Raw genomic sequence first — 22,512 nt, forward strand, 5'->3', positions numbered from 1 at the left:
TTTGGGAGACAGGAATGTGTCAGTTTTGCACTAAGAATGCAGCCACTGCAAATAAAAATGCATGTGTAGGAGGTGTTAAAGTGCACAGAATTCATGGAGTCTGTCTAAAAGGCAGCATGACCATTGACCAGTAGGAGCCAAGTTGTTCTTGCTGAGATTACACAGATGTCAGGGTTACCCCAGGAGGTAGCTGCTCCACTGCACAATTCCGTAACCTCAGCATGCTGTTCGTGCTGTGAGAGTAGCACAAGAGCTGCCCACACAGGGTTGGTAGTGAATGCATAGGACCTGGACATGCCCTGCTTCACCCAGCTGTACGCGCAGGTTGGGATTAGTTGACTGACACTGTACCGAGGCTGCTCTGGCTGTTTGCTGTCTTTCAATGTGGGTCAGCAGTACCTAAGCCATCGACCTCGAGCTCAGGCCTCCAGTCCATGTCCTTTTTGCTGAAGTATCTTTCAATCTCTACTTTATTTACCATCTGGAACCTACCAAACACTGTGGGGTCAGACTGACCTCAGCCTAGATGAGGAATTGGGACAGAGTCATCTTGGATGGCAGAGAGCAAGGAAGATCTGATGTGTATGAAATACAGAGCTTTCAGTTCAGCTTGCCCTGGGAAGTTGGAAAACAGATGTTAAAACTCTGGCTGTTATGGTAAAACTCTATTAAACTCAAGGAGAGAGAGAGAGAGAGAGAGAGAGAGAGAGAGAGAGAGAGGTCTGTTGTGAGGGATGCAGTTGCAGGAAAGGCAGGTAGAGCCAGGACTTGAAGAAAGAGGTATAACTTTGAGGAATTATCCAGGGAAACCAGGAGAAAGGATGGAAAGGGAGGGAGAGACATCAGCATTTTGGGGAGAATGATTTCACTGTTCACAGCTGAACGCCCAACTCTAACTTTTTGAACTTCATCTGCATCTGCAATGAATCAGAATGTAGAACATGCAGATGAAACCATGCACTCTTCCTGGACCGGTGCTGCACGAGTGAGTGCAGGTTTGTGGGATTCAGCAGCTTCCCTGTGTACTTTTGTCCATGCCCCTGAGCTCCATGAGTCAGGCACAGTTTGGGAGCTGGTCTCTGGAGCTTACTCATGAGCTGCACATACCTTGTGGTCCTGACCCCCAAGGCACAATCCCTGTCACAACAGCATCATACTCACATATAACTGGTACCCGATGAGCTGGCACATCCCAACTGCCAAAATAACTGTAAATGGGATAGGCCATGAGAGCCTAGCAGCTGTGTAGTGTGGGAGACTTGTTTCAATTCAGCTTTCTTCTCTGTCCGTTTCTCTCTGTTAACACAGAGACTTCCTGCACATGCTTCTCTCTAACAGCGATACAACAGTTTCCCTGGAACATCCTGTGGGTCATTCTAGGGATAATAACTTTAAGAAGCTTGCCATACACAACTGCTCACTGTCGCCTCAGCAGCTGCTCACCACCCTGCGGTGCTTCTTGCCCGTCTGTCTAGATAGTGACTCCAAGGAGAGTCTCTGAAGGTAGCATCCAGCTCATCTCGATCTTTCTGTCACCTGGTGCTTCTAGCAGGTGAGAAGGAAGGAGGTAGGCAGAGAAAGAAAGGAGGGGTTTGGCTGGCTGCTTGAAGACCCAGGCAAAAAATAAAGCTAGAATGATAACATTACAGGTGCCTGGTTAAAACAAAGCACAGAGTAAATATGCGTGTGAAACCTTTATTTTTTCCATTCATCACAATGCACTTTTAATTTCTGACCTCAGCCTCAAGAATGGTGCCAGACTTGTTCTGTGATTTCTCCCCTTTTCCCCCTCCAGATGTCCAAATGGATTCTTCGGACAGAGATGTTTGGAGAAACTGCCCTTGCGATTGTACATGCCAGATCCTAAGCAAAGTATGTTTGAAGACAAAAAATGCACCACACTACTTAAAACCTCCTGGGCACAGCGTTGGATGTAGAGTGGTCTAGTCAGGGATGGCTCTTGGTGTCAGCTTTGGGCTAGGGCTTAGGGACACAGGTAAGGGCGCAGGCTGAAAGCAGATGGATAGGCGTCATGGAAGGGATCAGAAGGGGCCTCAGTTCAGTCTGTTTGGATGTCATTTTGCTATCTTGTTTCTCTCTTTCTGGTTTTCTTTCTTCCGGTAGGTGTCCGATCGAATTCACAGGAGACCGGTGTCAGCATTTCGCAATGGTCAGCTTCTCCAGTATGTCTCTTTCTACTTCTCTCTTTCCCTGGTTGTTGTAGCTCTGTGTGATGTCCTTAAAGCAGGTTCTTCTGTTCTCCAAGAGCCTGGTTCCTGTCTTGTGCGCTCCCAGCTCTGCTTGGCTTTAAGAGGAGCTGTGAGTTGCCAAGAGGAGAATTAGGGCTCTTGTTATCGCCCCATCTGTTAGAATGGGTTCTGCTTTCCTTTGCAATTGAACACAATGTTTCTTGCTCTTTTCATGCAAAATACAAATAAGGGACAAGGTTAAGTGGTGGGCTGTGTGAGAACAGCCTGTATAATAAGCTGTATCTGCTAGCTTTACTTTCTCAAGATGGACTATGTTGTGCAATCCAAGAGATTTGCAGTTTTCCTCTGACTCTTGCACAGGGGATGAGTGAGTGTCTCTGTACCAACTGGGGAATCACAGCTAGGGCTGTGATGAAATTTCTTCTGAGGTGTGATTGTGTTCCTATTTCCAGAAGCTAAGCCAAGCTGTACAAGTGAAATTTTTGGAGGCTAGCTTGGAGTCAAATCCTGGATCACTCCTGGGGGCCGGGACAGGGCATGTGGTGCATGTGTGGAACCCCAGAGATCCTTCTGGAGACTGCCACTATCTCAGGGCCTCCCTCCCCTCATTGCCCTGGAGGACACAGGCAAAATCTCCTGGTTGGGCATCTCAGATTGTATCCCTCCAAGACATAGAAGTGTTCCTATCTCTCCTGGGGAAGTAGGACAGCCATCCATATGGAGTTGCACCTAACTTCAGTGACCAGTCCGTTAACCTCTTAATCAGTGGATCTACATACCACCAGAGCCCCTGCATTTAGTTCTTTCTAGTGTCTAGTTCCCAGTTCCCAGGGGCTTTAGGTCTTCAGAGATGCCTTGCTTGTAGGAGAACTTCCTTCAAGGGAAATAATTTTTGCCAGGTCTATATTCACATAGGGTCCCAGTATCAGGCGGATCCTTGTGCAGGTAAGGACTGACCTGAAACAAGGCACAGCACTCTGCGCACAGTTACAGCAGGGGAGATCAGCCACAGTGATCATCTGTGTGCACCCTGCCTCCATGCTGGTCACTTGAACCACCACAAATGTTGCATAAAGAGCCTTTAATTAGTGGGAACCCAAGGAGAAAGCCCCCTCCCCCCCCCACCATGAGATCTCTGTGTATGCCAGTACCCCCTCTCCTACCTCTCTTTAAATCCTGCAGTACCCAGAACTGGCAATAGCAGGAGTCTTGTTATTATGTGCTAATAGCTGGCAAGTGCTGTTAAATTTGCTTCTGCGGAATATATGGACAAGATGCAAATGGGTTTTGGGAGCCCTTTGGGAAAGCCTGATGTTTTTACGTTGGCTTTTGTTCCAAATTGTCTTCAAAAGTTGAAATCCCAGTTGATTTATTCTTTCAGACTAAAACTTCCAAATGAGCTTCTTTTTAAAATGACAAAACAAAATGTTAGGTTTTGATCTCTTAACCTGATTTAAAGGGTTTCCTTTCCATTCTGTACCCCATGGTGTCATGGGCACCTGCTGCACACAGCTGTGGGAGGCTCAACATGCACTGCACCACTCAGTTGAAGCTGATTTGCAGTGCGTCTTGTGAGGTAGTGTCCAAAAGGCCCAAACATTATCACTACCATGCTGCAAAACCAAAAGAAGGGTGAAAATGAGGGGGGTTTTTTTGTCACAAGAGCATTTGTCAGAACATTAATGGCAAGAGTAAATATCATGTGCTTTTTCTCCAGCCTGCAGAATTCAGCTTTCTATGGGAATGAGGTTTGTTTAAATTATATTCATATGGTAGAGGAACAACATCAGCTTTAAAACAAACATATGCGTGTCTTCTTACCTCAATTACTGCTTTAACCACAGGATAGTAAGGTAATACAGCTTAAGAATCCAGGTTACCTGTCTGAACTTGGATAAAAATCATTTAAGATGATTCATATCTGTTTATGGCTGTTTTCACTTTCAAGTCACAGTTGGGTAACATTTGTAACAGCAACATTGCAGAAAAAACATGCACTGGGCTTCCCTTTTTTCCAAATAGGAAAGGCACTTCCCTTGAGTCTGGATTGTGTCTTTAATTGATAATTAGAAGTTGCTGCTGTCTTTATGATTCACTGTCTGCTTCATCCCATATGGGTTCTGACCGGTCAAAAGCTGAAACAGATTAAATCAGTTTCAGTTATTTCCGTGGGAAATAAAATAGCTCTGTCCTGATTCATGTTTCAAGAACATTGTCAGTGTTTAACAGGTACCTAAATAGTGAATAATGACAGCTACCCTGGTGTTGTATTAAATGCATTTTGGGTAGTTTTAGGTTTTCAGGCCTAGATTGGCACTTCTGGGTTGTGGAACATAAATGTTAAATAGCACAATATGACTGTCAGCAGGTATATCCAGGGGCTGAGGGTGAGTCTCTTCAAAGTGAATTAAATTTAAGATGCTGTTCTGAAAGGATATGGCAGATATTTTGCTGAATATTGGCCAGAGGCAGAGATGGTTGCATTCTTCCCAGCATCGTGCCAGATTTTGTATGTCTTCTAGGAGTCACTTCATATCTCACCTGTCTAAATCTTTACTCTGTATCTGCTCAGACCTTGCTCAGGTAAAACTCTGGGGGTTCAGGATCTCACTGTCTATTTCGCAAGTAGCACTGGAAGTTTGTTTTTCTCTGATTACCAGAAATGCCTGCTAGACTACTATGATTATGAGGACAAAAACCAGATGTACTTAGATTGTTTTTCTCACATGGGAAGTTTCTCTGTGTTGCTGTTACAATCATATGACTGGTGGCTACTGTCAGATATTCTAGGCATATACCCTACTGCTTGAAAAAGAAGAGGAAATGTTAAAGAGGGCTTTTGTTTGTTTGTTTGTTTGTTCCCCCCCCCCAGCTGTGCTCATACTGCTGCCATTTTCTCACAGATTGGTACAGAGGAACTCACTGGGAACTGTATTATTCAGCTAGCTTGGAGACCTCCCAGTCTGTCCCAACTCAGCCCTTATTTGGGTGAATAGCATTTCACTTTGGCAGGAATTTGCATGAGCAGAATTCAAGCAAGAATCTCAGTGGTTCATTCCTATCTGCATATAAGGAGTTTACATTTTACTTTGCTTGTATTATAATGCATATATAATAGGAAATGTGTTGAGATACTGGAGCAAAAATGTGAAGCATGCTAAAACAGCTACTTATCTGAGGAAATGGATGCACAGTGCAAACAGACAACATTGCTCTGGCCTAGCAAGGTACAACTGAGCAGAGCTGTGGTACCTGACTGTGTCAGCTCTTTAAGCCTACTTTAATGCTAAGCCTGCATTAGTTTAAGCCACCGTGATGGTCTGTTTCTCAGCAAGACTCATAACAACATCTAAGCCAACACATTTTATTTTGCACTGCGGTGGCTAAGTGTGCGTACACAGTTGCTTACCATCAGTCATCTGACAGGCAGTAACCTGCTAAGCTGCAGCAACACAGTTATGGGCCTTTGAGACATTGGCCCATGCTAATCACATATCCAGTAAGAATGGGCAGAGTCTTATAGAGGAACTTAAGGCGTTTATTCTCTTTAGCATAGGTCTGTTTTACTAGAGTATGACAGAAGGCTTTCCCACATTCATAAAAAAAGAAAACCCAACAGAAGAAGGAAGGAGAAATGCCAAAGAAAAGAACTTCAGATTCACTGAGATTAAAATAGTTGAAAGGAAAACCTGTTCTGATGCTGTCTTAAGCCTGGCTTGATCCCTTGTGCCTCTATGAAATGCCAATGACCTCACTGGGTCTCTGTACATTCCTCTATCCACCCAAGAAGAATTGTCTGGTGGATTAGGATTGGAAGATAATGTTGTCCAGGCTTTAAATAACCTGTGAGATGAAAGAGTTTACTCTACAGAGACTGTAAAATATAACTGAGAGACATTTAAAAAACATTTAAAGCATTTTTAATTTAGACTGAAGGAGAATTAATGTCAGTGAACAAAATGGACAGCGGTTGTCTGCAAATGCTGCATAAAACAGTGGACTACTCTGGTAGATGAGAATATAGGGAATTATCTCCACGAGTTGTGAACCATTAAATCATCTTACTAAAATATTTTTCACATCAAGCACTGCATATGTCTATGTCTTGGCACAGATATAGTTAATATATTGGTGCAGTGTATATATGATGGTAATCATGGACATTGAATGCCAGAGAAGGTGAGGTATACAGCCACGATCATATCCTCTGCTAGTTTACGGGGCTTAGATCTTGTAACTGTGTTGTAACTCTGATGTAACTAGAGGGTTGTGCAATCATAGCTCCAAAATATGGCCTTAAAGCAGGAATGCCCCCTGACCGAAGCCACTGTGCCTGCCTTCTGGCTATTGAGAATGCAGTCTGCAGGCACGGAGTAACCAGCTACGCTGGCAGGCTGAGTTGACATGGTGAACTTGTCTTCAGACCTCCCTTTCTCCTCGTCCCCCTTTTGTAACACTAGCACAGTCAGACCCTCAGTTTTAGGTTTAAAAGTGACAGCACATTGCAACTGTTTCTTCAGGGTGAGATTCCTTCTAATCTACTTTTAGACATCTGTGTGTTAGAGGTCTGAATCTGAACTCATGCCCTGGGCTCCTTTCATAGTCACTGCATAGGGACTGGCACCCTGACATGAGAATTCAGCTGATCTATCTCCAGTGCTGGCATTGGGATGAGATTACTCACCCTCCAGAGGTTCTGAGGGTGATGAGCATGGACTTGAAGGCTTAGACATCAGATGTCTCTCCTAGAGCTGCTGAAGTCCCCCCAGACCCTCAGTGGAGGTATGTGTGGAGTCAGATCACAGGTGTCTCTCTCAGGCTGTCCACTATTGGGAACAAAAGTTTGACACACTGAGCTGTTGACCCACAGCCTGAATGAATACACAGCACTGGTATCTAGGGACTCTTTTGCAACCTGAGTGGCTACAGTTTCTACTCTGAAATTAAAAGCTCTGACCTTCAGGCCCAAATTCTTCTCTCAGGTATGATTGTCTGGCTTCTACAGACACCAGAGCAATGCCTGGAGCCAGTGGGCATTCAGTGCAAGGGGATTCTTCCTGTGGGCAGCAGTTGGATTTATATGGAAGCCTGATTTCCCAGCACAGGGAAATCCATAAAAATGGCTCTTCTTTTAAGTCCAATACAGTCTTTAAGTATACTCTTCTCCAGCCTCAGTTTTAATTCTGAGGACCTGCGGACTGTCTCAGCCAGGAGCAGAATGTTGCCTGTGGTACCAGCCCCAATTCAATTTTTTAAGCAACTAGAAGCCGATATTTTTTCATTTCTCTCTTGTCTATTTCTTTCAGAATGCAGCTTCCCTGAAAACCAATCTCAATGTTTTAGAGTTCTCACACTTACAATATCCATAAAACTTTTTGGTCTTGTTAGATTTTCTGTTTTTCAGTTTTCTTGCTTTGCAGGCTCACCTCCCAGAGAATCTCTTGGGGTTGTGATCTTTTCCTTTGCTGTAAGATCTTCATCTCTGCTTGCACGTGTGGGTGAAAAGAGAAGTTTACTATGAGAATCAAGGAGCAACACTAGTGAGGAAACCCACATAAAAGGAGTGAAAATTAGACCTCATCTGATGTTAGTGAAGAAACTGACATGTTGGTCATGTTACCCAAAAGACTTCTGAAGGTTGAATCTAGGGACTTAAGCACCAATTTACCTCTCCAAGACACTTGACAAGTTTTCGTCCACTCAGGGACCTCTCAAATATACATCTAAAGGAAAACTGGTCGCAGGCACCTCAGTTATTATTGTCATCCAGTTGTGGCTCCATCAGATGATGTACCTCTGACAGGTTCTCCATCCTTAAGAAAACTGGGCAGGAGGATCTTGCAGAGCACAGACAGTTCAGTCATATCACAAAAGAATCAGGAAGTCTTTCAAATATTAGAGCTTCCAGTGGCTACTGGAGATTCAACCAACTGAGAGCTTTCTCCTGGGCCCAACTTCATAGGTATAGCTGTGTTTTGCAGCTCTTTCCAGAAGAAAGAATCTTTTGCCCAGAAGTGTCCTTCCTTTTAAGAACTTTTTTTTTTTTTTTTTTTAAACCTGAGATGGCACCAGAATTTCATAGTCTCCTGTTCTAGATCAGGTCAAGATCTAGCCATAGATCTGTCTTCTCTCTTCTCCAAGAAACTTGTAGATCTTTGTAGAACCCTATGTAAGTCCACTACTGAATTGCCAGAATTCAGGCTGCCTGGTAGCCAAGATTCTGTAAAACATATGGACAGCGACTTCACTTCTGGTGGAGCTGAGATACTGAAAGTAAGACTGGTGTAAACACCACTATCTCCCATAGGAACATTTGCACCTTGCTTAAATCTCCACATTTGGATTCTCTCTGCTTGAGATTATCTGTTGAATGTGAAATTTCATCTTAACTTTTCTTTTTATTCAACTCCAAGAATAAATGTCACTGATCTGGAGGAAAAATGACATTGCATTCATCTTCCTGTTTAATGAAATGTTTTCGTTTTCTGCTTTATGACCTAATTAAAGTTGAAGTCTGTGGACTCCCTGTAAACATCCTGAAATAGAACTGGCATGTTTGAATCCAATGGAACCTAGCACATTCTCCATTTTTACCCTATATTTCATTCTTGGCTTCTTTACAAATTTAGTTTTAATTTGTAATTGGAGTCTTCCTACTAGTCTGCTTTGGAATCACAGGGCAGCACTTCCTCTTGAACTTTAGGCTCCCCTAAGAATCCATTATTCAGGAAATGAAACACTTTTCTTAAGTAGAGAGAGACAGCTATGCTTATTGTATGGTACTCAGTGTAGTCATCTGGAAATATGGAAGGGAATAGCTTGATCCGAGAAATCAATGTCTTGGAGTCGCACACTATCTTGTCAGTTCTGCCTGCAGGGGCCCCTTATTTGAAAATACATCCTGAGTTCCTAGCTTTATGTGTCTCCCAGGGTTCCTAACTTTAGCCATCAAAATTTTAGTGTGATGGGTCTGGCTTCTGAGCAATGTGCTGTGTGAGCAGGTCATTTCCCTTTTGTAGGCATTATAGATTCTTTCCAACAGTAGAGGACAGGAATGGATATTTCCGAGATGAGAACCAACATCTCTTCTTGATCTTCCACCATGCTGTCACTAGGACTGATTTGTATAATGATCTCAGCAGTAAAACTCCTGCACCATTATAAGATTTCTTGTAGATCAGGCATCTTGGTTTTCCCAACAGTCATTCTTTTTTAAGGAAGTTGCTTTCATAGAGCCCTTCCAACCAGAAAACCAGAAACTATTTTTGCTTGCAGTGTCTGTCTTGGACTCTTTCATCCACATTTTCCATTTTATACATTTCTCAGCTTTGGGCAGTTACCCTGAAGCATAGGCTACCAAGACTGGAATGGAAACAGAATCACATGTTCCCATGGTAGCACACAAATTTGCTCCAAAACTTTCAGCTAACTACGTGGGGAAGTAGAGCAGTGGAGGTTCATCAGGTGAGATGCTTCTTATTTTTCTTAGGGATGGTCCAATTCACTTTGAAGTCACCAGGCTGTAACCAGAGGGATGCTGGTGCTCACCCAGACATATAAGTGTAAGCCTTTTGACAGATGTGCTTTGGATGCTTGGTCCTCATGTTACCTTCTCCTGCTGAGGTGATATGTCCCCTTGAGCAGATAGATGCACTACTTTAAGCTTTGCTGGGACTAAAGGAAGGTCTAGATCCAAATCACAGCTTCTCTGTTCACTTCATTTATTCAGCAATAATTTTTTACCTGTTGATTGGGATACCATGAAAATGATAAACAGAAGAACATTTACTTCTCTCTTTTTCACTTACCTTTCTGGTTCTTCCTCACTCTCTTACTCATCTGAACTCTAAAACAATATTTAGTAGCACTTTACATTCCACAAACATTCTGCAGCTTCCTTTTGATGACATGATGACTGCTGACCACTTAATTACAGGGTAATGACTATGCCATGTTGGGCTGGATAATTACAAAGGGTTTGTGGTTTCTCATAACAGGGTTCCTGTCTCCTGAACTGCAGTAGAGGTTACATTGGGATCTACTAAAGTTAATTACGTGCTAATCTACAGGAGCTTGCTAGTACTCTATTGTCATATATCTGGATCCCTGAGGCCTGCTCAGTTGTTTTTATCGATACGGTACTGGACAAGCTAAATGCTTGTCCAGTTTATGAAAAGTTCAGAGAGTTTATGTACTCAGACAGTCCATGTAGTGCCCAGCCCTTAACTTGCCGCACAGTGTCCTTTGTCCCCAGACATCATGGGATTATCTTGGGTTGCTGTCCATGCTCTCTGGGGGAAGCCTGAACCAAATTTGTTTTGCTGGTCCTCAGATGTTTCTATCTTCATTTTTTTTTTGCCTTGGAGCACGTTGTGTGACTCATATAGCCATGTGGGTGACCCAAGCAGTTTTGAGGAGAATAATTTATAGGATAGCTGAATATCTTAACCAGGTTCTTAGGCAACCTGAAGGCCACATGAGCACAAACCCGGTTTTCACAGCCATTTATTAAGGCTTCTTATCCTTCTAAATCATCCTATAAATCTACAAGTCAGTGACAGCCATCCTATCTTGAATTGTTATTCCTGTAAGGGTGTTTTAGAAGAAACGTGTTTTCATCTGTTCATATTCTAAAACTGGTGAAACACATTATAGAGCAAAACAGCCATGAAGTCACTATGGGTTAAATAACCGCAGGTCTTCCTCTTCCATAGCCTCTCCAATCATGAAAAAAATCTACCCCAAAGTTTGTGACTTAGCAATGGACAACAGGTGCATAAAGTGCCAGCCCTATTGGTAACACTCAAACCTAAACGAATTTTTGCTTTTGGTCCAGTTCAGCGGAAGGTCATTCCTTGGAGGGATCCAGTGCAAGTTCCATGTATTACTTGGCTCTTCCTCAAGCCCTGCTTTGAACAGCTGAGTGGTGCTAATCTGGGTAATGTGGCATGGAATTCAACGTGAATCCCATGCAGATGTGCTGCAGCTGAGAATATGAAGATAAAAATTTTTTGTCATCTTTCATATATTTTCCCATTTTCCCTTCCTCAACTCTCCCATGCTCACCACCTGTTGGATAGCCTTCTCTCATATGTATGGTAGTTGAGTGCTTGAACATTTCCAAACTGCTGGTCCAGTCCTCTTTTGAATCAGCACAGAACGGAGCCTAGACTAGCTTTTACGTACAAAGAATAACATAAATACTACAGAGCTATGTATTTAAGAGGCCAGTAGAAACTGTTTCCTTAGCACTGACCCCTGCATTAAGAAGAATGGGTTCTACTTTAAGTCCAACATTTTCAGCAGGCACACCTGCAACCAAATTTTCAAAAAAACATTCCTCATTATATCCAGACAGAGCTGGCTCTGTGGGAGGTGCAGGGTTTGAATAGTTTTGGAAATCTGACTGCAGCTGAGGGTGCTCAGCCCCAGCTCCTCATCATGACCAGAGAGTGTGTGTGTGTAATTGAGACAAAAGGTTGATACTGTAAAAACAATAATATGCCCATTTCTTCAGCCTAAAGATGCCATCTCAGTGCTGTCTCACTGTAATTGATATGCATGCTAACCTCTGGATATATTGATTCCAATGGAACTTGTCCCAATCGGAGTTCTGTCTCCAGAACTTCCATGTTTGTTACTAAGTGATATATTGTTGACATAAAATCGGCATGCTTGATGTGGGTAAGCCACATCTGTGAAGATGATACCGCTCTGTTGAATGGCAGAACCATGATTACATTTTGGAGCAATGCTTATCCGAGAGCTGGGGTCATCTTGGTTAGGCTCTGTCCGTTAAGCCCTCCTGCAGAGCTAGATTGTAACACTTTGAATAATTTTGAACAGTCTCTTTACAGAAAAGACAAAACCTTGAAATCCCAGCCTGCACTTGGAATGTTCCTCCTTTACTCTCCCAGTATGGAAGCCAATACCTGCCTGATGCCCAGGTTGGGAGGAATTCCTGAGCAGAGGAAGGAGATAGTTGTTCCCAGGGGGTGCATTCATTTATGGGTGATTATAAAAGCAAGACCTATAGCTGTGACTGGATGACACTATAAGCTTGTTTTCAAAGGCTTATTGTGCTGGAATAATTTTCTGTATACCATCAAATAATTGTTTTGCTATTATGGTCATTAATAGTAATAGAAGAGCAACTTAGAAGGAAAGGGTATGATGGAAATTCCAGTAGTTTCCAGTGTGGCTCCAGTAATTCCTTTGCTTTTTGAAGCAAACAGACTTGTCATCTGGGGGAATTTTCTGCCAGAAACATTGAAGTACAGCTTGTCAATTTACAAATCAAAAGAGAGATTGATTTTTTAAAATCCCACTGTGTGCCTCAAATGAGACATCAAAGCTGACAATGAGGGGAAAAGAATTAGGAGTTTGAGAAAGCCTGAAATGATGATAAAGAATTGTTGGGTGGGAGTGAACAACCGTGGATGTGAGATGCAGGAGTATAGGCTGGAGTAGGTCTCCCTGTATCTGCAAAGCCACAGGTGTGTTTGCAGGCAGAGAAAGGCACATGCATCTTAGCTGCTGGACAGTTGCATGGTTTTTCTCCTGCTGCTGGAGCCCATAGCTAAGATCCAGTGAGCCAGCTGGCTATATCTGCTCTGTGGGGTTGAGGAGCCAAAAAGAAATTGTAGGATTGATGTGAGTGGGGCAACAGGAAGGCTAAAGCTCCTCAGGTCCTGCCCATCATGTCTGTTTGCATAGACATTTTTGAGTTTGCAAAAACTGAGAAAATGTTTTAAATTGCATCCATTTGTAGCTGTCCAGATGTTAAGTAAATCATAGAACAGGAAGCAAATGTGCCAGTATAGGCAATATGCAGCCATCAAATCGATCTATAGAATAGACCTATGTACAAGAGTTAATGTACCTCTACACATATTTGTCACAGCATCATGTGAAACAGCTTGTACAATGGAGCAGGCCTTTCTTAGGAAGAAGGCAAGGCTAGATGTGACAACCAGAAGGTTCAGGAAGAATGTATTCTGTCCAGTTCTCTGCTGCCCACCACAATATGTCCACATCACTGCTACTTGCACAAAAATACTGTGAAATGCATGGTAGGGTTTGCAATTCCTTTTGCACAGATGTGAGATGTGTAGTAGAGATCAGCTAGGCTTTGTGGTCTTTAAATGATAAAAAATTTTTAAAAAAAGAAAAAGAAAAAAAGAAACCCCTCCCCCCAAAACACATGGATTTGAAGAGAAGAACCTGCTTTAGCTGAAATGTTTGTACATGTTCCATAAAGATTAGTGGTAATGTCCACTCCCCAGATTTTGAACAGCATTGCAAGGGAAAGCCAGTATTTCTGTGCAGCAAAAGCAGTTCTGATGTAAAATGTAGCAAATAAATCTGGCCATCTCCAGGTTACAAATAAATCTTTTCGGTATGGTGATTTGTAAGAGTAGAGCTCACTGTTGTGTACAATGATAACTGTGGAAAGCTTGAATGTTTATGTGGGAAAAACTTTTTTAGCTGAGACCTGTACCTGGAAAATTACTGAAATTCAGGAGTGAAAATGACCTTTTCAACAGTGTTACCTGCATTATTGATTCATTAGGTAAACTGCACTTTGCTTAGCACTATCTCTGCGAGATGAATTGCAATCTTATTTTTAATGAATTGGAATCTGAATATAGATGCTCCAATCTGTGCTTTTTTCAGCATGCTTTTTCTTTCTAAAGAAAGCAGAACCGCAGCAGAAGTGAAGTTTGGAAGATGACAGATGAGGGAAACTTTCAAAGCAATTTGTACTCTTAGATCTGCAAGGGATTCATTGCCTTGCCCAGGCAACTAATTACTTGCAATATCAATGGTAAAACTGCAGACCTGTTAAGAAGAGTACTCACACAGTTTACATGCTATCAGGTGATTTACAGGCCATGCTGCCAGATGACGTGCATCTGAGACCAGACTTGAGATCATGGGCAGAAGAATTGAGCTTGTAATCCTAAGAGCCTCATGCAAGTATTTGCACAAAGAAAAGTGCATTTGTTTGCCAAATATTCTTTGGTGCACAGAACCACAGGCAGAGGGGCATGTGAAACCATGTAGGGCATATTCTGCCTGTAGAAAGTGAGTGAATGGTTTTACAAGGTTCATGCAGACACTGTGTTTTGGCCTGTCTGGAGTCAGGAGTTGTTCCAGAACAAGTGTTCTTTTTTTTTTTTTTTCCTGCCTAAACTCTGAATTCCATATCAGGTACTAACAAACATGGCTCATCTCAAAAGAATTCATAATTAACTACAAGAATTCATAATTAACTTCCCCTGAAATTTGTTTGGATCTTTCTCTATGTATAAGATAACCTCTGGTGGTAATTTGACGTGCTCTGAAGCATACACTGTGTTCTGTGTTACTGCTGCTGAGCCTACAGAAAAGCTAAACTGCTTTAACTGCACAGTGTATGTGTTTGTATATTAGAGATCGCTGACAGACCTGTTTTTCTTTTTCTCTTTCTCTTCCTTGTCTTCTTTCTGCATTGGCAGAGCATCTTGGATTTGAATTAAAGGGTATGGAACAACCATTCATCTGTTAATCAGAAGCCATTAAGAGCTGCCCACATTATATTTATGGCTTTAATGGGATGATTAAAAAATCAGCTGTTCTGCTCCTTTTGCTGGCACCAAGATAGATGTTTGGATTAAAAAAACAAACAAAGCAAAACACAAAATCTAAATGTAAACCTATAAAAATGCACGTGTATTTTTAGCAGCACTTTTTTCTTTGTTTCAAGCAGCAGCCTGGTGTCTGTGGCGTGACTGGGATGATCCAACCGCCATACGTTTCCTTATTCAACATGTTTTTGTGTATTTAATTGAAAAGCAGGAGTTGGTGTCAATCTGAAAGGTTGCCAGCAGGCACAACATGGGAATGAGCAGATGTTCCAGGAATGGGAAAGGCAAGTTTTAGGAAGCAGATCAGGGCTTTTATAACATTGCCATTCTGGATGCACAGACTTCCACTGGATCCTAGGAAAATTCAGGAGGCTTTTTGCTGTTCCTCGTTCCCAAAGCTAACTACCTCTTCTAGTTCTTGACTAGACAGAAATTACTTGAAGGAGAGTGAAATGAGCCAAGTTAGTCTAGAAAATAGTGAACCTGGAGAAGTCAGCAGTCTCCCCACTGAGTGTGGAGGGTATAACGGTGAGCTTCATGGTGGCAGGCTGAAGTTTGGAGATGCGCTGCAGCATGCTTTTAAAAGTGTCCTCTTTGGGCAATTACCTTTCCTGTAAAGTTTCTCATCTCTCCTTCTCCTCAGTCAGTTTTTGGAAAGTGTCTGTTGAGTAAGCACTTGAAAAATCAAATTCTTGAGTCCAGCTTTCTCCTGAGAGCACACTAAGTGCAAAAGGGAGGGGTTGGTCAGATGAGAACAGAGAAATTTCTTTATCATTTAAATTAAAAATATTAGTCCGACAATGTCAGACAGAGCAGACCTTCACATGAAGATGCCTTCATTGCTAGATGTATGGGAACACAAATCTTTCATTTCTGTAGGCTAAATTCTCTTCCTGGGTCCCTGAGGTGGAGGGACATACAATAGCTGAATCTGGAGAAATTTGTCCCAGCCAGTTTTTGCATGCCTGACCCTCTGGGACTGGTATGTATCCTCCCAGCAGCTTGTTCCCTGCTGCAGAAAGTGTGTGAATTCTGTGGCCAGGAGTATCAGAGAAAGTGGTGCTGCTAATACTAATACACTTAAATAACTTTTAAAATTGAGTATTTTTGACATCCCTTTTTGGTTGACTTTTGTCCTCTTCCTCATCCATTCTCAATGTCATCACAGACCTTTACACATCCTGTTCCCAGTCTGCAGTCGTCTCTTCTCTGCCATCTGTCTTTCACTTTCATGTGTTGCTGTGACACCCATGGCTGGACTGTGATTCTGTCTACATTATGTGGCACAACATAGTTTGTTCATAGTATTTGTTGCTGTAGAATGACAATGCTGCTGATGAAGATGTGGTGTTTGTAGAGCATACAGACACAAATGGACAAGTCCTGCTCCAGAATCTTACCTTCTCAAACACAGAACTGCAGTGTGCATTCTCTTATTTTCTTTTTGTCATTGTCCAGATGTTTTTGTGCAACTGTGTTATCAAGCATCAACTTTAATGAGATGTTAGGAGCCAAGCTAAATTATTTCCATCAGGTCATGTAATTTTTAGTTTTGCAGCACTGGTGCACAGCCTCAGATTTTATTACTTCACATAGCAGAGCTGTCAGTTCAGAGAATCTGATTCTGCATTTTTGATGCACCCAAACATCCCCCATACAATTCAGGTAGGAGGTCCAGGATAGCCAGATATGCCAGAATCAGGGTCCCATTCTGACATGTTCACCAGAACTGAGGCTGGGATTTGAGCCTTGCGTGAAAAATTTTACCATGTAGGTAATGGTTAAAAAAAAAAGTCATGGTTTTGATGGCTTTGTTTTCTTCCTCCTTCCTCCCTTTCCCCCACCTCCTCCAGTATGATTCAAAGGGAAGGGAATTTATACTTGGAAAAAAAGGTTTTGTAGCAAAAAAAAAAAATGCAACTGTTGAAAAAATCTTTGAAAAAAATTGGCTTCATGGTTGGGTCCATGGTGAAAATTGATCTCCTACCCCCTTTTTTGATAAACCGTGAAGAAGTATAGCTGGATAGCAGCTAAATTCTGCCCAGTGACATCCATAACAAGGACATTATCCTACCTGATTTTCCCAATTCTGTTAAAATGTTTTAAAATCCTCAGTCTACAGATTCAGAAGGGGCTTCATGAGGATGCATAATCTTCCCCACCATTCTGCTCTGCACATACAGCAACACATGCTGGTGATCACATGGGAAGCAGATTTCTGGCTTCCTATGTAGCTTTATTAAAAATTGTTGTGCAAAAGAGACTGTCAGAACTCTTCAAAACTCTGCAGATTATGGTTAGCTTCAGACTGAGGTCTGAAAAGCCATCTGCTTAAATTTTCCCTCCCTTTAAAACCCAGATTAACGTATAGCACATACTGCAGGAGAAAGGCCTTTCTTTCCTCAGAAGTACATTATGCTCCTTTAGAAATGTGTTCATACTGATTAGCACCAGCTTGTGGAAAAATCCACCGAATGCATGTGCATTTTGAGCTGGCAGTACTGGAGCAGCTAATCCCAGCAGCTCAAGAAAGAGGAGTTCCTTGGCAATACCAAGAGGGGAGTCTGAATCCCTGAAGAGTGCTGCTCACATCAGCCAAAAGTAGCCCCACTTGCCTGCTGCTGCATGTGCCTGGTAGCCAGGGGTACACCAGCTCTTTCTTCACCCCAGGCATTGGTGGTCAATGAAACCTTCCTAACTTTGGGGGGCCTCAGGCCCATGTCTCCTCTCTCATTTCTCCAGTTTGATGGCTTCCCAAGCTGGGCTGGGCAGTTGCTGTAGAGATAGCAGTGGGAACACTGACAAACTAGAAGACTTGGGACATCTGTCTGAAGGAAAGGGCTGCACAGCTGAAACCCAGATCCCAAAGGCGTGCAAGAGCAAGCACACTTCTCTGTCATGGTTGCTGATGCCTGGAATAGGGCATCCATGCAAGGGAAACAAATAGCTGAAGCAGGTATTCACACCTCAGGGTGAATTCTTTCCACAAAGCAGCCCCATCTGGTTCCTTGTAGTAAAAGCCAAAAAGTAGGTCAACCAGCACCCAAGTTCCCCTGTATGACCATGTCCCAGACACAGATCTCTGTGCTATGGCTGGCTCTGGCACTGAGGAGATGCAGCCTAATGGTAAAACTGCTGCAGTGCAATAACTTTCAGCCAAAGCAAGAAGTGTGACCTGTCTTGGAGAACTGGCCCACACTGGTCATGGAAGCTGGAGCTTGGAAGATTATCAGTTGTCCACCTCTCTAGAGAATGGTGATGGAAGAGGTACCTTTTCTCCTATTGGTGTAAGTGAGATACAGAAAGGACAGAATAGGTAAGATGAGTTGGGATCTCTTTGAGGTGCTCTAATCAATGTCTTTGGGCCAAATGCTCCCTTTAGATCACTGGAGTGGAACACTGTGGACATTGCCTTCCAGGCAACTTCTCCAGCACTTTAAGAGCCCCATGAAGCTAAGGGCCAGTGTGCAAACAAAATGGGTGGAAATTTGTTTCTCTATTTACACTGTAGCTTTGAGACACAGTGCAAAGCAAGCACCAGGGACTGTGTTTTATGTCTTCACGTCAGGGCTGTCTCATACCTTTCTTCATACTCTTTTTGAGAACTCAGAAAGAGATACACCTTTTTCCTAGCACTTTATTTCTTCTAGAAATTCATTTACCTTCCTGAAATGGCACGCTGAGATTGGCCCAAGCAGTCAGTTATCTGGAATGTTTTATTATGTCCCCCTTGTTTTTTTTGCCTAAGTCTAGACCTTGGGTGTGATGCCAGTACCTAAAGACAGATCTATTTCTCTTCTGTTTTTGTCTGCCATTGTTTGGTAGCACTAGGGAATATCAGATAGTCCATTGGAAGTATTTAGGGTAGCCTGGTGAAACATACCCAGCACAGCAACCATGGCATGAAGTTTATTGCCTAATCTGCATGAAAAAACATTTCAGTGAATGCTAAAGAAGGCACAAACTCCAATGACTTTATGATTAACACATAGTATGGGGGCACAAGGGCATTGGTCATAGCCACCGAACTAAATGCTCATGGCAGCTATGGACTGAACTCCTCTCTCAGTCACCCAGTTGGAGGACCAAAGTGCCTTTGCACAGTAGAAGAGGTGCCCTTGTCATGCTAAGGTGTTTAGTTACGCAGGTTTGATGCAGGTGACATCCTAGCATTTCTTTGGAGTTTTAATTAATTTGGATGAATTACTTTACTTCCAGCATGGTCTGGATTTTGATGCAACTTACTGATTTTTCTGGTTCTGGAAAGGTAGTCCATGACAAATGGTGATATTTGACAGAAGCAGTAGCATGCTGCTTGAATTCCAGCTGTGCATCTGAGTTACCTGGTGCAATTGGGATGTTCCTGTCTCTCAGATAGAACAAGTGTTTAGGATGCAGTTGTCAGAAGAGTAACTATAGTGAATGTTTGACTTGGCAAAGAATTAATTGTTTCCTAGGGTTTTGTTGAAAATCCATAACTGTAATTTGTTACTGTATTTTAATTACTTCACTCCCTTTTCTTTGTTAATATCCTATCACTTTTCCATCCTCATTCTGCTTTTGACTGTTTTAGGATGTCCCTTTCAGCACCTACATGTTTTGGGGCCAGTTGTTTGGCAGTTGCTAGAACACCTGTAAGCTCCAGAGCATGCAGCTGCTGCAAACAAAAAGGTATTCTGGCTCCGTCAGAGCAGACAATGACAGACTGGAGCCTGTGATGAGAACATCACAGTGCAGTGCATGTATTTGGTGAGTGTGGGAGTGCACAGGTACTCCCTTTTTAGATTACTAAATTGCTGAGAAGGGGGATCTGCTGGAAGGGAAAGAAGAGTTGTGGGGCTTTTTGAGATTAGTCACAGAATTTTTCTAGGGGAAAAGAAAGGAAGGAAAAAGGTATGTTTGAGCTCAGAAGGGAAGAGCTACTGAATGAGAGAGGAAGAAGGTACAGAAAGAAAAGGAGCAAAGATCTCTTGAGGAGTGAGTAAAGTTAGGCCAGCTGATCTCAGGTTTGGGGCAGCTATTAGACATGGTCAGTGGATTTGTTAGAGATTGGATAGTGTCCTGTTTTGTGTCTGACCCTCACATGGTGCTGGTTCCTGCAGAACCAGATGCATCCATGGCACTGGAGCCCATTTATAACTGGTTTCTCTCTCTCCATTTACAGAAGCTGAAGAGCTTTACCAGAAGAGAGTTTTAACCATCACTGGAATCTGTGTTGCCTTGCTTGTTGTGGGCATCGTCTGTGTGGTAGCTTACTGTAAAACCAAGTGAGTATGGGTGGTTAACAGACTATAACAAGTTAGAGGTTATTGTGTGGTAGTGTTCAGGCTGCACACTTTCACACTGTTCACCCAAGATGATATTTCAAGGAGATGCTGTGCTATGTTATTCCCAGCCAGGTCTCATGAAAGAGGGCATTGAAGCTACCTCCCAGCTGAACCTGAGTAGAACATTTTCTTGGGACCATTTGCCTATACCCTGAATCAGCATTTCTTCTCCAAGCCAGGCTATGTCATATGATTGGGAATAGCCAGCTTATAAGCCAACAGCCTGTCTCCTGACAGCAGAAGCACACTGGGCTGTGACCCAGGAGCTTTGGGCTCAGCTTTCAGAGCAATTACAATTGAGCAAGAGACTCAGGAACCTCTTATGGCCAGCGTTCCCTGCCTGACAAGTACCTTTTCCCCACTTAGCCTGTGCCTTGCCCGGGTTCTGGGTGCCCTTCCACCTCCTTGGGGCACAGGGAGCCTTGTGGAGTGCATGCCCTGCTAGGAGCATGGGGAGGCTTTTTTGTTTTATCCTTAATGCAATTCAAGGATAGTGCCTTGCTGCCATGGCAAAGCCATGGCCTGCTTCCCCTTCCTTTCCACTCTTCTCCTCACATCCCAGCTCCCAGGTGCCACCAGCTCCATTACAGTGTGATGGGCCTTGTCTTGCAAAAGGGGACCCTGGACTCAGCTTCCCAAGTTGCCTGTGATGACAAACACTCACATTTTTTTGGAAAAGCAGCACAAGGCAACTAATGTTGAATGGCCTGTTTATTTTTGTGTGAAGCTTTCAACAAACACAGTCAAAACATCTAGTGGGTTCCAGACGAGAATGAAAACATGGTTGTTGCCTCCTTTACTGTCAGCCTCCCTCAGATGTCTCTGGGTGGAGAGAGCCGCATGAAATAAAGTCTCTCAATAGATATTTTCTTCTCTCTTTTTTAAAGGAAACAACGAAAACAAATGCATAATCATTTACGACAGAACATGTGCCCTGCCCATCAGAACCGAAGTCTTGCGAATGGGCCAAGCCATCCACGTTTGGATCCTGAGGAAATCCAAATGGCTGATGTAAGACTTTTTATTTCAATCTCCCTGAAGTTTACTGAGTACTCATTTTTCCACCAGGATGAGGTGGATGTGTATGTGTACACCCCTATATGCATATGCACATGCTTTGCTAGAGAAACAAAACACTAAGAAACTTGAATGAAAAGATGACATTCTGCATAGATACATTTTCAAAAACAAAATATGAAGGGAAATGTGATTTTAGTTTGAAGCACTGAGGATGAGATTAAGGCATTCAGGACAGACTTGTTTTGATGAATCGTGATTCTGTTTTCCTCCCTGTGAGAAGTTCCTGATGTTTCCTGTTTATTAAGCTAACCCATAAAGCCTTACTTTGCAGTATGACAAATATGATCAGAAACATTAGGGGGCTGGAGATGCTGCGGTGACTATGAAGTGCTGAAGCATATCATGGTGATCTGGTCAACACTGCATTCACCCACCTGCCTTACCAACAGCAGCTTCTTGTGCAAGCTGGGATATCCCCATGGGGTGCCAGTGTCACACCAACAGGAACCATCTAATAATTTAGCACCAGATTCAGAAAAGCAGCTCAGTTACTCAACTTCAATCATGTGAGAATCCCATTGAACTCTGTGAACTCAATAGGACTGTCAACATACTTAAGTGCCTTGCTGGACCAAGCCGTTAAAAGGAATCAGAAAAAGGGAGGGGTGAGAGCCAGACTCAAACCAAAATGAACACACACCTCTCCTTCCCCTCCCGCCCCCCCGGCCCAGAAGGTTGGCAATTCCCAACTACTGAACATTTGCCTTGGAAATTTCTTTTTGCCTTTTCTTAGCATTTTCTGTCTGCAATAGTTCGTGTGCTGTGCACAGGTATGCCAATTCCTGATGGAAATGAGTACAATGAATCAGTTACAAGCTCTGACGGGTCACCCTTTGAATTAAACCTAGCTAGGTGGAGAGCCAGCCACAAAGGCAGAGGGAAAAGGAATTTATAAGAATTACAGCCCAAAACCCTGAAAAACTAACTCCTCCACAAAGCCTAGTCTGTCTTTAAAATGCAGGCCTGACCCTGAAAAGAGATGTGGTTGCTCATTTCTAGATGAAGGAGAAACTCAGTATAAATTTTTCAATTACACCTAATGGTTCTGTAATCCTTCTGTCCCTGACAAAGCTCGTGTGGCTCTCTTTTTTTCTGGTACTCTGGAGGGTGTTAACCTCCTGCAAGTAGAGGTGAATTTCTGCTCAGTAGCATCAGATACATGTGATAGCGTGGTACCACTAGCTTTCTTGGCAGTTCCTTGGGCTCTTCATTCCCTTCCACAGTCTTCATGCCATAACCCCTTCCCAGGGTTCAAAGCACAGAGGA

General features: G+C 42.9%; 1 protein-coding gene across 1 annotated transcript in view; it reads left to right on the forward strand.

The window, feature by feature from the left end:
* Window positions 1–22,512, forward strand: part of NRG2 (neuregulin 2) — a 171,702-nt gene that overhangs the window by 143,743 nt on the left and 5,447 nt on the right. The window contains exons 6-9 of the mRNA XM_026067884.1: window positions 2,125–2,183; window positions 14,711–14,734; window positions 20,004–20,106; window positions 21,054–21,177. Of these exons, the coding sequence (XP_025923669.1) occupies window positions 2,125–2,183; window positions 14,711–14,734; window positions 20,004–20,106; window positions 21,054–21,177 (310 nt within the window). The remainder of the gene's footprint in view (window positions 1–2,124; window positions 2,184–14,710; window positions 14,735–20,003; window positions 20,107–21,053; window positions 21,178–22,512) is intronic.

Source organism: Apteryx rowi, unplaced genomic scaffold, assembly GCF_003343035.1.
Source record: "Apteryx rowi isolate R43461 unplaced genomic scaffold, aptRow1 scaffold_264, whole genome shotgun sequence".
NCBI lineage: Eukaryota > Metazoa > Chordata > Aves > Apterygiformes > Apterygidae > Apteryx > Apteryx rowi.